Source organism: Pantherophis guttatus, chromosome 17 (genome assembly GCF_059756535.1).
Source record: "Pantherophis guttatus breed Tessera chromosome 17, ASM5975653v1, whole genome shotgun sequence".
In the NCBI taxonomy this organism is placed as follows: Eukaryota; Metazoa; Chordata; class Lepidosauria; order Squamata; family Colubridae; genus Pantherophis; species Pantherophis guttatus.
In genome coordinates this window covers 15,128,358-15,144,299 of record NC_142079.1, presented here as the reverse complement: position 1 = coordinate 15,144,299, position 15,942 = coordinate 15,128,358, and the positions used below count along the sequence as shown (strand labels likewise).

At 48.7% G+C, this 15,942-nt stretch overlaps 1 protein-coding gene across 1 annotated transcript in view; it reads right to left on the bottom strand.

The window, feature by feature from the left end:
- The window catches only part of PRODH (proline dehydrogenase 1), a 30,487-nt gene extending 18,303 nt beyond the window's left edge, over positions 1-12,184 (bottom strand). Inside the window, exons 1-3 of the mRNA XM_034438443.3 lie at positions 11,709-12,184; positions 10,652-10,860; positions 722-756 (exon numbers count right to left, since the gene is read on the bottom strand). Of these exons, the coding sequence (XP_034294334.1) occupies positions 722-756; positions 10,652-10,860; positions 11,709-12,035 (571 nt within the window). The 5' untranslated portion in view covers positions 12,036-12,184. The remainder of the gene's footprint in view (positions 1-721; positions 757-10,651; positions 10,861-11,708) is intronic.
- Between the last annotated feature and the right edge of the window lie 3,758 nt (positions 12,185-15,942).

Here is a 15,942-nt window from a genome sequence, read left to right as displayed (position 1 = left end):
CTCTCTTGCAAACTGTGAGTGGAAACTGACTTGGCAGGCATTTTGCAGTTTACTGCCAAAACTCTTTATCTGCAAGAGTTTCTAGTCTGATTGCTTAATAAAATCTTGGCAGGCGTGCCTGGCTGTGTGTTTGCCTGTGTGGGGAAGGGGGACAGAACAGCATCCTTTGAGTCATTGAGGCCACTTGGAGTTCGTCTGTGTCCTCAGGGTCACCAGAGTGGTGCAAATGGGTGTGGAGGCTTCTTGGAACAGCTGAAAGGACTGTGTTGTAGACTGGAGATAGATGATGTCATATCCCTCCCCCTCTATTGAGAGAGGGCTGTTCAGGTGACTGACTATACAGATAAACCTCCAGGTGGCCTCAACGACCCTCTCAAAGGATGCAAATGTCCAAGCTGTCTGCAAGGAGTATAAATCCTTCCATTCTCCCAGTCGGAGCTGAAGAAGCTTCTTGGATGTGAAGCGAAATGTCTTCAAAAAAAACAACAACAAAAAACCAAGGAACTCCAGTTGCCTCTTGAAGAAAAAGGCACCTTTGGGACTCTTGGATCAAAAGCAACTAGAGAGAAAATGTTGCGCTTCTTAGCTGCAGGGGCAAAAAAGCAACAAGGCCAAAATCTTCCTAGCCCCCCACCCCCACCCCCAAAGGGCAGGCTGGAGACCCCAAACAAGCGGTGGGACGTTTAAAGAGGCCAGAGCATTCTGCAGCAACTTTACTTACTGCCTGTCTCCTTCTCAAATGCAGAGACGCAGGAGCTGGGAAGGAAGGAAGGAAGAAAGAAAAACTTTATGGGTCTCCAGGCTACGCATTCCCAAGTCACTCACTCTGCAAGCACTCAACGCAGCCCAGACGAGGGGACCACAGCTGGCCTCAGGCCGACAACTGGCCACAGGCCACCGGAAGAATTAGGACTGGGGTCTGCCAGCCTACGTTACAATGTAAATTTGGCAAAAGCAGAATATGTGGGCTTTGCAGTCAAATCCTCCAGGGCTTATAACAAGGAAAGAGTTAGGGCAGAGGTCTTCAAACTTGGCAGCTTTAAGACTTGTGGATTTCAACTCCCAGAATTCTCCAGCCAGCTAAGGTTGCAGACCCCTGCCCTAAGTAGAAGGTTGGCTTCGTGGACCTCTAAGGCCCCTTCGGTCTTCTGAGTTTAATCCAGGAATCTGGGATTTAACCGGGACTGCAGTCTTCACATTGGAAAGCGGAAAACAGAGAGGAATGCACAAGAAGGGGGAGGGGGAATGGGGAGGGCAGCTGCCGATGCCGCAACAACAGACGGAGACCCTCCCCAAGTGAAAGCCTATTAGGCCAAAGCAGAAGCTCCAGGGAGCTTTTGGGGAATTTTGCAACCCGAGGAGTTGCAAGAAACCTGGGCGGTTCATTCCCTGCCTAACCAGAAATCTTGTGACTCAGAGGAGCTGCTGGAATTCGCAATGCTTTGTCTAAGAAGATTAAGAAAAGGGAAGGGGGGGGTAAGCGAAGGAGTTGGCTATCCCTCCTCCAGATCCACTTCCAAGGGCAGCTGCATGATGGGAGCGTCTGTATTGCAATCCCCCCCCTGCCCCCTCCCCAAGTCTACTCCACTATGTTTTCACAGTGAGGTCCAAGATAGGATCCTGGCTGGCTGGGTAGTTTCGTAATAACGGCCTTACCAGATCTTGATTAAATAGCAGCATTCCAATATCTAAAGCAGGGGTCTCCAACCTTGGCAACTTTAAGCCTGGCGGACTTCAACTCCCAGAATTCCCCAGCCAGCTTTGCTTTGCTGGGGAATTCTGGGAGTTGAAGTCCGCCAGGCTTAAAGTTGCCAAGGTTGGAGACCCCTGATCTAAAGGGGCTGCCACAAAGAAGAGTGGGGGGTGTCAATTTATTTTCCAAAGCACCAGAAGGCAAGAGAAGAAACAATGGATGGAAACTAATCAAGGAGAGAGAAGCCACCTGGCATTAAGGAGAAACTTCCTAACGGCGAAGACAATTAACTAAGTGGAACAGCTGGCCTTCAGAGGTTATAGGTCAGGGGTGTCAAACTCAACGCCCGTGGCTGGATCTGGCCCGCAGGGACACCCTGGAAACGGCGAGGGACCGGCCTGCAGTGCCTCTGCCACTGAAAACAGAGCTTGGGAGGGCTGCATGTGGCCTTCCCGAGCTCCGTTTTCACCGGCAGAGGGTTGCAGGAGGCTGTCGCAGCTGGAAACGGGAGCTCAGGACTCCATTTTTGCTTTGCCGCCACAGGAGCTCCCCTCCTCCCCCAGGTCAAACACAACCCTGATGCGACCCCTCAATGAAATCGAGTTTGACACCCCTGTTGTAGGTGCTTCATCCCTGGAAGTTTTTAAGAAGAGACTGGACAGCCGCTTGTCTGAAATGGTATAGGGCAGTGATGGCTATCCTTTTTGCCATCACGTGCCAAAAGCGGAGAGAGCGCGGGGGGGTCACACACTCACGTGCCCACACCCATAATTCTATGCACCCCACCCCTGTGCTCATGCTCATGCGCCCCCCCGCGCTCCCCCCACTTTGGCCCGGTGGGCCCAGTAGGTCCATTTTTTGCCCTCCCCAGGCTCCAGAAGCTTTCTAGGGGCCTGGGGAGGGCAAAAACAGCCTCCCCCCACCCCGAGGCTCTCCAGAGGCCAGAAATGGCCCATTTGCCGACTTCCTGTGGGACCAAAAGGCTCGTTTTTTTGCCCTCCCCAGGCTCCAGAGGCTTTCTAGGAGCCTGGGGAGGGCAAAAACAGCCTTCCCAAGGCCCTCCAGAGGCCAGAAATGGCCCATTTGCCAACTTCCTGTGGGACCAAAAGGCTTGTTTTTTGCTTTCCCCAGGCTACAAACCCTTTCTAGGAAGTCTGGAGAGGGCAAAAACAGCCTTACCCCCCACCCCACCAGAGGCTCTCTGGAGTCCAGAAACGGCCTGTTCCCCAACTTCCGGTGGGCCTAGAAGACCTGAAAATCAGTTGGCCGGTGCACGCATGCACGCCAGAGCTGAGCTCGCATGCCCACCGATATGCCTCCGTGTGCCACCTGTGGCACGCGTGCCATAGGTTCGCCATCACGGGTATAGGGTCTCCTGCTTGAGCAGGGGGTTGGACTAGAAGACCTCCAGCGTCCCTTTCAGCCCTGTCCTGATTGGTTCCCGAGCTGTGGAGGCAACTGTTCCTGCGCTCTTGAAGGTTGGGCCAGGTCAAGACAAGTCAGCACTGAACTGGCCCCACATCTGGTGTGTCACCCTAATAGGGAAGAAGTACAGGCTTCATGGTTTAAATAGCTATTTTGAGCATGAACTTCTCTTCTTCCCAATGTCCTGTATTTTTTTTTTAAATGACACCTTGTTGAATGAATTCCAAGAATCCCAAAGTGTGCATGCCATTTTTGGTTGTAATAAAAACGCCATATAGCTGCGCTTTGCACATTTTTCCCACAGTCCAATCCAGCTGTGCCTACTTTTCAAGGTAACTAAAGGTTGTGTCCGTGTATTTCCCAGCAACCTGGCAGCGACTGCTGGCTGAAGTTCCAGCCAAGAAGTGATTAAGCCCTTGACAGCCTTTGACAGGAGCTGTCAGTGCCAGGGCGTGCCTGTATTTCCTCTGGGGCAGGAAAAAACTGCCTGGAAAAGTGACAGAGAAAGCTGATCCAGTTAATCAAGAACTTAAGACCTAAAATGCAAAGTTCCCAGGAGGTTTAGTGATCTAAACAAACAACAAAGAAGAACGGATGGCTTTAGACAAGCTCATTCCAAAGACAAAACTCCACCAAAGTTGGCAGAGACAGTTTTTGTAAAGCACCCATTTGTAGCCCACTGGGGAGTGGGGGGTGGGTGGGAGACTTCCTGTTCCAGAAAGTCCCCTTAATTCAGGCCATCTCCAGCTCAGACAAGGTTGAGGGGTCTCCTTGATGCTCTCTGAGCTCGGTTGTTTCTTTGCAGATGTTTGATTAATCAATCAGAGCAGGAAGGGACCTTGGAGGTCTTCTAGTCCAACCCCCAGCTCAAGCAGGACACCTTATACCACTGCACTGTATATATGCACCGACTCTGGAATTGACCGGGGCCACGCCAAGCCATAGAGTTTGCTCAGTCCTGCCGGAGCTCAGCACAGCCCTTGGACAAATGGACATTACCCCACCCAGCATCCCAGTGAGATCAATCAATAATAGAACTGGAAGGGACCTTGGAGGTCTTCTAGTCCAGCCCCCTGCTCAAGCAGGAGACTTTATACCATTTCAGACAAGTGGCTGCCCAGTCTCTTCTTGAAAACCTCCAGTGATGAAGCACCCACAACTTCTGGTGCCAAGCTGTTCCACTGGTTGATTGTCCTCACTGTTAGGAAGTTTCTCCTTAATTCCAGGTTGTTTCTCTCCTGGATTAGTTTCCATCCATTATTTCTTGTCTTGTCTTTGACCCCCCACATCGTTATAGCAGCCCCTCAAATACTAGAACATTGCTATCACATTACCCCTAGTTCTTCTTTTCTCTAGACTAGATGTACCACTATCCAAACTAGGTAACATCATCTGTGCATTTAACTAAACTACTGTTAAGTAGCACTTAGCTGCCAGTTGCCTGCAATTACTGCGAGTTCAATTCTCACCAGGCTCAAGGTTGACTCAGCCTTCCATCCTTCCGTGGTAGGTAAAATGAGGACCCGGTTTGTGGGGGCAATAAGCTGACTTTGTATAAAAAAGAACACCGCTTGGGGGGGCGGGGCCTGAAAGCCCTACTAAGCAGGTATATACAAAAGTATGAAGGCTATTGCTTAAAAGCATTGTAAGCCACCCTGAGTGTCCGGAGAAGGGCGGCATATAAATCGAACTAATAAATAAATAAATAAATAAATGTCTGCAAGGAAACATCCAAGCTCAGAGACACCTCATTTCAACCCTGAGCTACAAATATTCTCCTTTATCGATGGGGGGTGGGGGGGTGGGGAGGAGGATCACCAGATTGTGACCCTCAGACCAAGGACAATTCCCTGGCACATCCCCAACGCTGAAATGAATGGAAGCTTGCAAAACAAAATGCAAAATTTTGCCTCCCTGGAGATCAGATGGCATATAGTGCCAGCCTTGCCAAGAGACGGATTAACTGATCTCGCCAGGCCAAGGCAGAAAGAGGAGCCGGATGAAGAAGGATCTCAGCTCAGCTTTGCACATGCTTCTGGCAGCTGCCTCGCTTGCGTAAGGGATCTGCCTCCCCCGCAGCCAATCCGGGCGAGGGGGCATGCCGCCCCTTGGCCAATTGCAAAGCGGAAGGCTGTTTCTTTGGCAAGTCACGAGGAACACACCGTGTCCCAAAAAGAAACAACATTCATCTTGTGACGCAAAGGCGGCGAGGACTATCTCGGATTTCCTCCTGGGCAGGGCGCAAGCAAATTCTCAAGAGGGGCCCCTCCCTCCCTAATCAGTTCCTGCTTCCAGATTCCGATGCAAACCAGTCCGTCTGCAGGGGAGAATGCAAATAGGAAACGAAAGTGCGAGCAGAACAAGTTGTGCCCAGAGGGACAGCTGACGGCACCGATAAAAATCCAGGGGTGACCTCAAGCGAGCTCCTTGGAGAAGCCAAGTTTCTCAACCCAGACTGCTTTTTAAGATCATGTGAAATATTAAACTTTTCACCTATCACGTGAAGTATTAGTATCGCTTTATAAATCCTTAATAAGGCCACACATGGAAAGCTGCACATTTGATCACCACATTACAAAAAAGATGTGGAGACTTTGGAAAAATGTGCGGAGAGTGCAACTAAGATGATTAAAGGCCTGGAGACTAAAACTGGTTGCAGAGACTGGGTCTGGCTAGTCTAGAGAAAAGAAGGACTAAGGGGGACATGATGTGTTCCAGTATTTGAAGGGCTGCCATGAAGAAGAGGGGGTTAGGTTATTCTCCAAAGCACCTGAAGACAAGACAAGAAACAATGGATGGAAACTAATCAAGGAAAGAAGCAACCTGGAATTAAGGAGAAACTTCCTAAAGAGAGGACAATTAACCAGGGGAACAGCTTGCCACCAGAAGTTGTGGGTGCTTCATCACTGGAGGTTTTCAAGAAGAGACTGGACAGCCACTTGTCTGAAATGGTATAAAGTCTCCTGGTTGAGCAGGGGGCTGGACTAGAAGACCTCCAAGGTCCCTTCCAGCTCTAGTCTGATTGAGATGTGTGGATATCAGCAGGACTGCCTAGGAAATTCAGGGATTTGGTCCAGACATCTTAAAATGGCCAGGGTTGAGGACTCTGCCTTAGAGACTTGAATGTTATGGAATGATGGGACCAAACAACATTCCTGGGTCAGCCTGCTTTGGATAATACGTAACTTTTTGTTTCAGATGGATGTCTTTGCATTCTTGATAACTAGGCCCCTCAGAAGATATATATTACCAAGAATGGAATTTAGCTGATTTAGTGTAATCTCTAAACAAGCACATTTCTTTCTTATAATAATGTGAATAAAGAGGGTCCTTCAGTGTTCATATAGCTGACCCTGTACTATTCCTACATCATTCACATTATGAAGGGAACCTACCCAGTACCCTGACAAACACCCACCAGCTTTATTTGGGCAAAGTGGACAACAGATTCCTCCCACAATGCTGAGGGTCACAGGATGGTGATTGAGGATTCAATCAGGGTTCTGGAAGATGAAAATGGGAAAAAGGCAGCTCCTGGGACAAAGAAAACCACTCTCCCTTTTCCACTCCGCAAAGGATGAGCACTGGGCTACCAAATACGATAGCTTGGCTTTGGATTACTCGGGCATTGAGTGGGTGAGCGTTTGCCTCTTGTGCCTATTTTTTCTGGAGATGGGGGCAGGGATGAATTACATCCTCCAAAATGGCCTGTTGGTGGCTTTCAGCATATAGCAATATCCCTTAGACTTATATACCGCTTCACAGTGCTTTCCAGCCCTCTCTAAGCAGTTTACAGAGTCAGCATATTGTCCCCAACAATCTGGGTCCTCATTTTATCCACCTTGGAAGGATGGAAGGCTGAATCAACCTTGAGCCAGTCAGGATTAAACTGCTGGCAGTAGGCAGAGGGAGGGAGGGAGGAAGGAGAAAAGGAAGAGAAATAGCACCTATACTTATATACCTCTTTATTTTACTTTACTTTACTTCAGATTTATATACCGCCCTTCTCCCTAGGGACTCAGGGCGGTGGTCAGCCAAGTAAAAACACATAAATACATAATACATAGATTAAGAACAGATTAAAAGGAAATATCTCAATTTGGCCCTTCTTCACAGTGATTTACAGCCCCCTCTAAGCGGTTTACAGAGACAGCCTCTTGCACCCAACAATCTGGGTCCTCATTTTACCCACCTCAGAAGGAGGGAAGGCTGAGTCAACCTTGAGCCTGGTGAGATTCGAACTGCCAAATTTTGCAGGCAACTGGCAGTCAGCAGAAGTAGCTTGCAGTACTGCACTCTAACCGCTGCGCCATATAACTTTGACCGTGCACCTTTCATTTCCTTCTGGATCTCAGCATGGCAGAATCCCTTGGTGGGATGGGCGGTCATACAAATGGAATATGCATCTGCTCTCTCTACTCCACTATCCTGCATTTGCTCACAACCGTCCTGTAAGGTAGCAGAGTGTGTAAGGAAGACGATCTTGACCGAGACCTGTAGGGACTGTTTCCTAGGCAAAAGGGGCCGAAGCATTTTTTAAAAATCCAGAATATTTGGAGGTGGCTCAGTTAGACACTAATTCACTGGTGTACGAGTGAGGAGACCCAGCAGAATCAGACTGGCAAGATTCCATCATTAGAGCTCCTCTCCAGCCAAGTCATCTTCCCTAACCCTTCCTGTTGGGTGGATTTCCTGGTCTGACCCACCGAGTGGGGCTGAGAGGTAGCATGGACTGGGAGGGGGGAGTGAGTTCCATGGATGAGGAAGAACCAGGATCCAAATGTCCCTCTACCCAAATCAGCTCTTGGGCTGAGAGGTAGGAGGTGACCCCAAGGACCTTCTGTGACCAGGGAAGAGGTGTTTTCTCTCACCTTGCCAATTGGCAGCATTCCTGGAGAACTGCCATGTTACTGGAAAAGATGAAACCCTGATCCCTTTATGTAACCTCTTCGCAATATGAGGCTGGGTGGGGAAGGAGGCAAGTTACGGGAAGCCACGCAGCTCAGAACAACTTAACAACATAGTTGGAAGGTCTAACTCCCTGCTCAAGCGCCAGAGAAATGGCTGCCCCACTCTTCTTAAAAACCTCCAGTGATGGAGCACTAAGGTTGGACCTCTCCTTGATAAGTTTCCATCCGTTACCTCTTGTCCTGCCCTCAGGTGTTTTGGAAAACAGGTTGACCCCCTCTTTATCCGAGACAGAAGCTATCTCTTCTGACTCAGCTCCTCAAACACGACAAACCCTCTGGAGTTAAATCAATGATTCCTTTATTAGGAGCGCCAGTGGCCCTGGCAAAAAGTTTCTCTCTCACCACAGGCTAACAAGTCTGTCCGGCAGGGAGATGAATAGTTGTCTGCCACATCTATTCATCTCCTCCCCCTGCCTTTTATCCCCAGAGCTAGAGTGGGGCTTCACTAGCAGCAGTGGCTCTTCCTTCCCAAGGACCGGCCCATAGATTTCCACTGCTCTCCTCTCCTCTGCGCTTTTGCGCATCAGTCACTGGACCCAGCTGTTCCTCCTCTTCCTCATCAGCCACCTCCAGACCTGGGGGCTGTTGACTCTCCCTCTGAGGGATGACAGATGGCCCAAGCTCCACCTCTGTCTCTTTCTCTCTGCCATCTCCATTCCCTCTTCCCCCTCAGAGCTCTCAGGTTGCCTTGATGCTGACCCTGACTCACACACCTCCTTTTTCTCCTCATTTGGTTGCTGGAAGGGACAGTGGCCCACAGGCCACAACACTATGTCACCCAGCGCTTCTCTTCATTAGCTCAGTTTCTGCTGCTGCCCAACTGTCCCTCCCTATCACAGGAATGTCCCTGGGGGGGGTGTGAGGACAGCCTGGTGTTTTTCTCTCTGCTGTAACTTGACCTGTTTTCGAACTCAATCTTTCTACTACTCAATCTCTCCTCCTGTTCCTTTCAGTTTTGGAGAATTATCCTGAAGTCAAACTTTACCAAGTCCAGCTCCCCTCAACATAATTTCATTTTAAGAATCTGTTGGGCAGAAAAACACCAACCCACCCCCAACGCATTTAGGGCGATGCAATATCTCAGTTATTAAGAAGCCTGGCTTGTCCGATGGAAAGCTGACAGTCCAGGTTCGAGACCAAGCATCCTGCAATGGGGGCAAGTTCCTGTCTTTGCCCAGCTCCTGCTCACCTAGCAGTTCGAAAGCACACACATGTGAGTAGATAAATAGATACCACTTGGGCGGGAAGGTAACAGCCCTCTGACATCATGCTGGCTACATGACCACAGGAATGTCTTGAGTGCTGGCTCATAGCCTCAAAATGGAGAGGAGTGCTGTCCCCTACAGTTGGCATTAGCTAGGCATGCAGGGGTCAACAACCTGCGGCTCTGGAGCCGCATGTGGCTCTTTCATCCCTCTGCTGCAGCTCCCTGTCGTCAGTCGGCTCCACAATTGATAGGGCTTTCATTTAGGATACGTAGAGGAAAAAGGATGCCGCACTAGGAGGAGATTCTATGGTGGGGGAACCGGACTTCCGGTTGGCTCCAGAATTGATACGGGGGGGCTTCCGGTTAGGGCCTTTGTGGCTCTTTGAGTGCTTAAGGTTGCCGACCCCTGAGCTAACGGAATAAAACCCGCAGGGACTGCTTTCCTTCCGCATCGCATTTGGGACCACCTGCCTTGCTTTCCTCATACTTGCAATGCTACAGACTTGCATGTGCTCCCGTTTTAAACATCACAAGCATTGCTCTGGGCAAGTTAGCACATGCTGCCGGTACTTTTTTTTTTTTTTTAAAGCCATCATTTGTAGAAGAGCCTGCGACTGGTTTGCAAATGATGCAGAAGAATCTTGGAGATTCTTGGGAAGAAAAGGCGGAGAGGAAACAGGGCAACAAGGCTCTTCCTCCAAGTTAGTTGTGAAGGAGGCTCTGATGCAGATCCAAGCTTGTAGACACATTGGTCTAAAACAGAGGTCTTCAAACTTGGCAGCTTTAAGACTTGTGGACTTCAACTCCCAGAATTGGAGAATTCTGGGAGTTGAAGTCCACAAGTCTTAAAGCTGCCAAGTTTGAAGACCTCTGGTCTAACTGGTTCCACTCATATAACAGACATCCTCCCACAACTACAGGGTTGGTCTTCACCTCCTCCCTTCATCCCCCCAACCCCCTTGTGGCCTTCTGGGAAGAAGGAAAAGATCCCGGAGGAATGTCTCAAGGCCCCAGCAGCTCATGGTCCCCTCTGACTCATGGCTGAAACCCGAAGCTCTCTTTGCAGAAGAGATAAGGCTACAGCAAACTTGACTGTCACACATCATTTGAATAGTTCCTGTAGATTAATTGCCGGGGCAGTCCTTACATCATCCCTATTTTCCAATCCTTCCCAAAATCAGCCTTTCTCCCTAAGCCAACGCCTCCCCTCCGCCCCTGCCATACCCCTCTCTTATGTAATGGGCCATGACCTCAACTTCTCCAAATGATTGCTGCAGAGGGGATGGGCACCACTTGGCCACACAGAGCAGCCCTCCCCCCCGCTGTCTGTTGCCACACCGAGAAAGAGTTCCTTACTCTAGTTCCTTCTTCTTGGCCTCCTCGCTGGTCAGGTCTTCCTCCACACTGTAGTCCAGCACGGAGCCCACGCCGTAGGCACGGTTGCGCCGGATGAGAGGCTTGATGGCTTCCTGGTCTTCTCCAGCCACAAACTGCCCGTAGAAGGTCAGTTTCATCAGCTTCTCGAAGAGCTGCTGTCCCAGCAGCTTCTGGCTGAGGTGCATCAACTGTGGAAAGAGGGGGCAGCGGTCACTTAAAGAGGGGGGGGGGGCTTTCTCACTTAAAACTCCCCAAAGGCAGCCTCAAAAGGCAACCTCAAGTACACTCTGATCCGATTATTAACGTTAATTCTTTTGCAAAACATTCCCCAGTTTCTTTAGGCAGAATAATTTCCAGAGCCGTCACTGTTTGTGCTAATAAAGGTAGATTCAAGCTTTGCTTGTTGAAAACTCCATCCTAAAGTTGCTTCTGCCAAACTTCTCACGCTCCTTTGAGCAGCTGCCTGCAAAGTGCATGGTCCGGGGACTGCTGAAGTTCTGGGGACTTTCAACCAGGGAGAAACCTTGGTGGCCAACCCCGGTTTGACAGCCCAACCTCTCCCCAACACCCCTGCGGATGTCCCAGGGATCCCAGTCAGCGATAGAAGAAAAAGGACACCCCTGCGCCCATTCTTAGAAACCTCAGGGACAACCACCGGCTGCGTTCCCACGTTAAGCTCCTCTGTTACACGAATACGGGGCGGGGGTTAAGTACTTAACAGCCCTAGGGTACAGATTGACAGATGAGTTGGAAGGGACCTTGTAGGTCATCTAGTCCAGCCCCCTCTCCCAAGTACACCATTTCTGACAAATGGCAGTCCGATCTCTTCCATATCAACCATTTCTTTTTTCAAGCTTTGGGAAATTCCCGTCTCAAACACCACCAGCCTAGTTTTTTAAGCCAAAGACAAAAGCCGCGCTTCCGTTGCGCTGAGATAGACTGCCTCTGAAGATGAAGGCTCTACTACCGTTCCCCCCGCGGCCGTTTCAGCTCTTCCGGGAAAGGAGGAGGAAGAAGCGGCCGGATCTCGGCTCACCTGCTCGGCGCGCTGCACCAGCGGTTCCAGGGCGCAGAGGCGGAGCACGAGCAGCCCGCGCAAGAGCTCGCCGCTGGTCTTGCTCCGGAAAGCCTCCCGGGCATCGGAGAAGTTCACCGCCCGCGGTTGGGGCGGCGGCGCCGGGCGTTGGCGGAGGTGCGTTCCGTGCGCGGGGACCGCATCCGCGGGGACGGCATCCTGGTCCGGGAGCGCTGCAGCCGGAGCCGGGGCCGGGGCCGGGGCCGGGGCAGAGCGCGAACGGCTCGGGGCGACGAAGGACCGAGCAGCGCGCAGCGAAGCCCGAGAGAAGCAGCCGCGTCCGGCCATGCCCGCGAAATGTGGAAGGGCGAGCCGGCGGTCGGGCGCGCTTATATAGGAGCCGCGTCCCCCCTTAGCCACGCCCACTAGCCGGTTGGGAGCGTTCGATTGGGGGCTCCGCCGGCCCGGGCCACGCCCACTGCGGAGCTTGGCTATTGTTCTCCGCTTCTTCGAGGCACACCCACGTCAAGCCACGCCCCTCTCCTGCCCCGCCCCCGCCCCGGGCAATCAGGAGATGCGCGAAGGTTGCGCAATCCCGTCTGGAGTTGCGACGCCTCCGCAGGGCAGCTTTGCCCGACTTGGAGCCCTCCGGCCCGGATGGGTTGGCCAAGAAGAACCGTGGCCGCTTGGCGCGGGAAATACACCTTTCCCCACCAATGGGGGAAGCTCCCTACAGGCAGCCCCAGTGGGCAAGTGGAAGTTTTGGGAGGGGAAATTGCTGCGGCGCCCCCTCCCCGTCCCCCCCTCCCCTCTGGGCTTTGGGAAAGAGCTTTCTTCTGCGCAGGGGTTGGAATGCAGGATTGCAGGCTTGATTGCACTCGCTGCCCGCAGTTCGAGTCTCACCGGCTGAAGGTTGACTCAGCCTTCCATCCTTCCGAGGTGGTTAAAATGAGGACCAGATTATTGGGAGCAATAGGCTGACTGCATACTGCTGCAAAGCACTGTATATAAGGGTTAGTGCTAGTGCTCTATTATTATTATTATTATTATTATTATTTATTGGTTAATCTTTAGTGAGATCCACAGCCTTTGAGGCTGGTTAATAGCTCAGCAGCTCGAGTCCTAACCAAGGACCTAGGAACTGTTAAGGTATCGTCGGAGGATGTCAGCTGTTCCGAGTAAGGTGGTTTTTTGTAGAGTCAAAATGTTCAAGTCCGGCAAATTTAGAATGTCTAAATAGCGGGGTAGCCCTTTGGGTATTGCTCCAAGGGCTCCAATTACAATCGGGACAACACACGATTTCTTTTTCCACAGTCGCTCAACTTCAATTTACAAGTCCCGGAACTTTGTGATTTTTTCTTGCTGCTTATCTTCAATTCGTGCATCACCAGGTATTGCAATGTCAATGAACCATACTTTTTTCTTTTCAACTATTGTTATGTCAGGTGTGTTGTGGACCAAGTGCCTGTCAGTCTGAATCCTAAAGTCCCACAAGATCTTGAGTTTCTCATTCTCTAAAACTTTCTCAACCTGATGTTCCCAGTGGTTTTTGCTGTACTCAAATCCAAACTTCTGACACAATTTCCAGTGAATGATTTTAGCAACACGGTCATGGCATTGTAGGTAGTCAGTTTGTGAAATTTTGCTGCACCCACTGATCAGGTGGTCGACTGTCTCATCTTTCTCATTGCAGAGGCGGCATTTGCTGTTGGTGGTAACATGTTGAATTTTTGCCTTCATACAGTTTGTGGCTAGGGCTTGTTCTTGAGCTGCCAAAATAAAGCTTTCAGTTTCTTTTTTCAGTACTCCTGATCTTAACCAGTTCCAAGTTAGTTTCTGGTCAGCTTTGCCTTCAATACTTTTCAAGTATTGGCCATGCAGAGCTTTGTGTTTCCAATTTTCAGCTCGCTGCTCAATTACTTCTTTCTTATATTCTGCTTTTGTTTTAGTTGTCTTTAAAAGGCCTCCTTTATTTACTTCCTTAATCATTGGTTCTTCAATTTTCTGGATGTAATCATTCAAGCTGCATTTTTCTTCTTCCACAGTCTGCTTTACTTGTAGGAGTCCTCGACCACCCTCTGCTCTTGGTAAATATAATCGGTCAACATCACTTTTAGGGTGCAAGGCATGATTCATTGTCATAAGCTTCCTTGTTTTTCTGTCCAAATTGTCTAACTCCATCGGGGTCCAGTCAATTATTCCTGCAGAGTATCTAATCACAGGTATAGCCCAGGTATTTATGGCTTTTATGATGTTTCCTCCACTCAATTTGGACATTAATATCTTACGAATTCGCCGAATGTACTTGGCTGAAGTTAATTCCTTGACTTTATTATGCATTAAGTCAGAGGCTTCTAAAATCCCCAAGTACTTGTAGCCTTCTTCTGATTTTACTGCCTTTATCATTTCTTCATTCTCTAGTTCTATTCCATCCTCTTTTATGATCTTGCCTGCTTTGGTTGCTATTGTTGCACATTTGTCAATTCCAAACTGCATACCAATGTCTTGGCTGAATTCTTTTGTGTTTTCAATTAATAAATTCAGTTCAGCTTTTGTTTTACCAAACAGCTTCAAATCATCCATGTACATCAAGTGCGAGATTTTCAGTCCTTTCTTTACAAGTTCATATCCACAGTTCATCTTCTTCAAAATGATTGTCAGTGGTAGCATTGAGAGTATAAAAAGTAGGGGTGAAAGGGAATCGCCCTGGAAAATGCCTCGTTTAATTTCAACTTCACCCAGTTCTTCTTCATTAGCCATAAGTTTTGTTTTCCAGAGGTTCATTGAAGATTCCATGAATTTTTGTATGTTGCTGCTGATGCCTAATATTTCCAGGCATTTCTTGATCCAGCTATGGGGAACTGAATCAAATGCTTTCTTATAGTCTATCCAAGCCATGAACAGGTTGGTTCGTCTTTTCTTTGAGTTCTTTAGGATTAGCTTGTCGATCAGCAATTGATCTTTTGTTCCTCTTGAGTTTTTGCAGCATCCTTTCTGTTCTACAGGAAGCAAGTTATTTCTTTCCAGGTATCCATAGATTTGGTTTGCAATGATACCAGTAAGAAGCTTGTATGTTGTTGGCAAGCAGGTGATTGGCCTATAGTTTCCAGGGTCCTTTCCTTTTTCTTTATCTTTTTGGATCAAAAATGTCCTTCCAGTTGTTATCCATCCATCATTTTCAGGTGTTTTTAGGATCTGGTTCATCTGGGTTGCCAATCTTTTGTGCAGACTTGTAAGTGCCTTTAACCAGAAGCCATGCAGCTCATCCGGTCCAGGTGCACTCCAGTTCTTCACTTTTCTTGACTGTCTCTGCACCATTGCTTTTGTTATTTTCACGTCTTCCATTTTATGCACTTTAATAGAGTCCTCAACCTGTTTGATCCATTTTGCATTTCTGTTGTGCTTCTTGTTGTTTTCCCACAAATTCTTCCAGAATTTCAGAGCTTTCTCTTTATCAGGCTTTTCATTTGTTGTTACTCCGTTTCCATTTTCTAAATTCTTATAAAACTGGTGCTGATTTGCTCTGAACTGTGAGTTTTCCTTGAACTGAGTTACTCGGTTTTCATACCTTTTAATCTTTTCAGCGATGGCAACAACCCTCTGCTTCAGCTCTTCAATTACTATTGCAATCTCCTTATTCCTTAGATCGTATCTTGCTTCCAGGCTGCTTTTGACCTGCTTGTTCTTTAGCTGACCTTGCCTTAGGTTCTTCAAGTTGCTCAAATCTCCACGTATTTTTTTGATCTTCAATTCTAACTGAATTTTCCACTTAGGCTTCCCCTTCTTGCCTCTTTGGTTCTTTTGTATTTTCAACCCCAGTTCTTTGGTGGTTATGACAGCTGCTGCATAACATTATTATTATTATTATTATTATTATTATTATTATTATTATTATTATTATTATTATTATTATTATTATTTAATCTTTAGTGAGATTCACAGCCTTTGAGGCTAGTTAATAGCTCAGCAGCTCGAGTCCTAACCAAGGACCTAGGAACTGTTAAGGTATCATCGGAGGATGTAAGCTGTTCCGAGTAAGGTGGTTTTTTGTAGAGTCAAAATGTTCAAGTCCGGCAAATTTAGAATTTCTAAATAGCGGGGTAGCCCTTTGGGTATTGCTCCAAGGGCTCCAATTACAATCGGGACAACACACGATTTCTTTTTCCACAGTCGCTCAACTTCAATTTGCAAGTCCCGGAACTTTGTGATTTTTTCTTGCTGCTTATCTTCAATCCGTGCATCACCAGGTATTGCA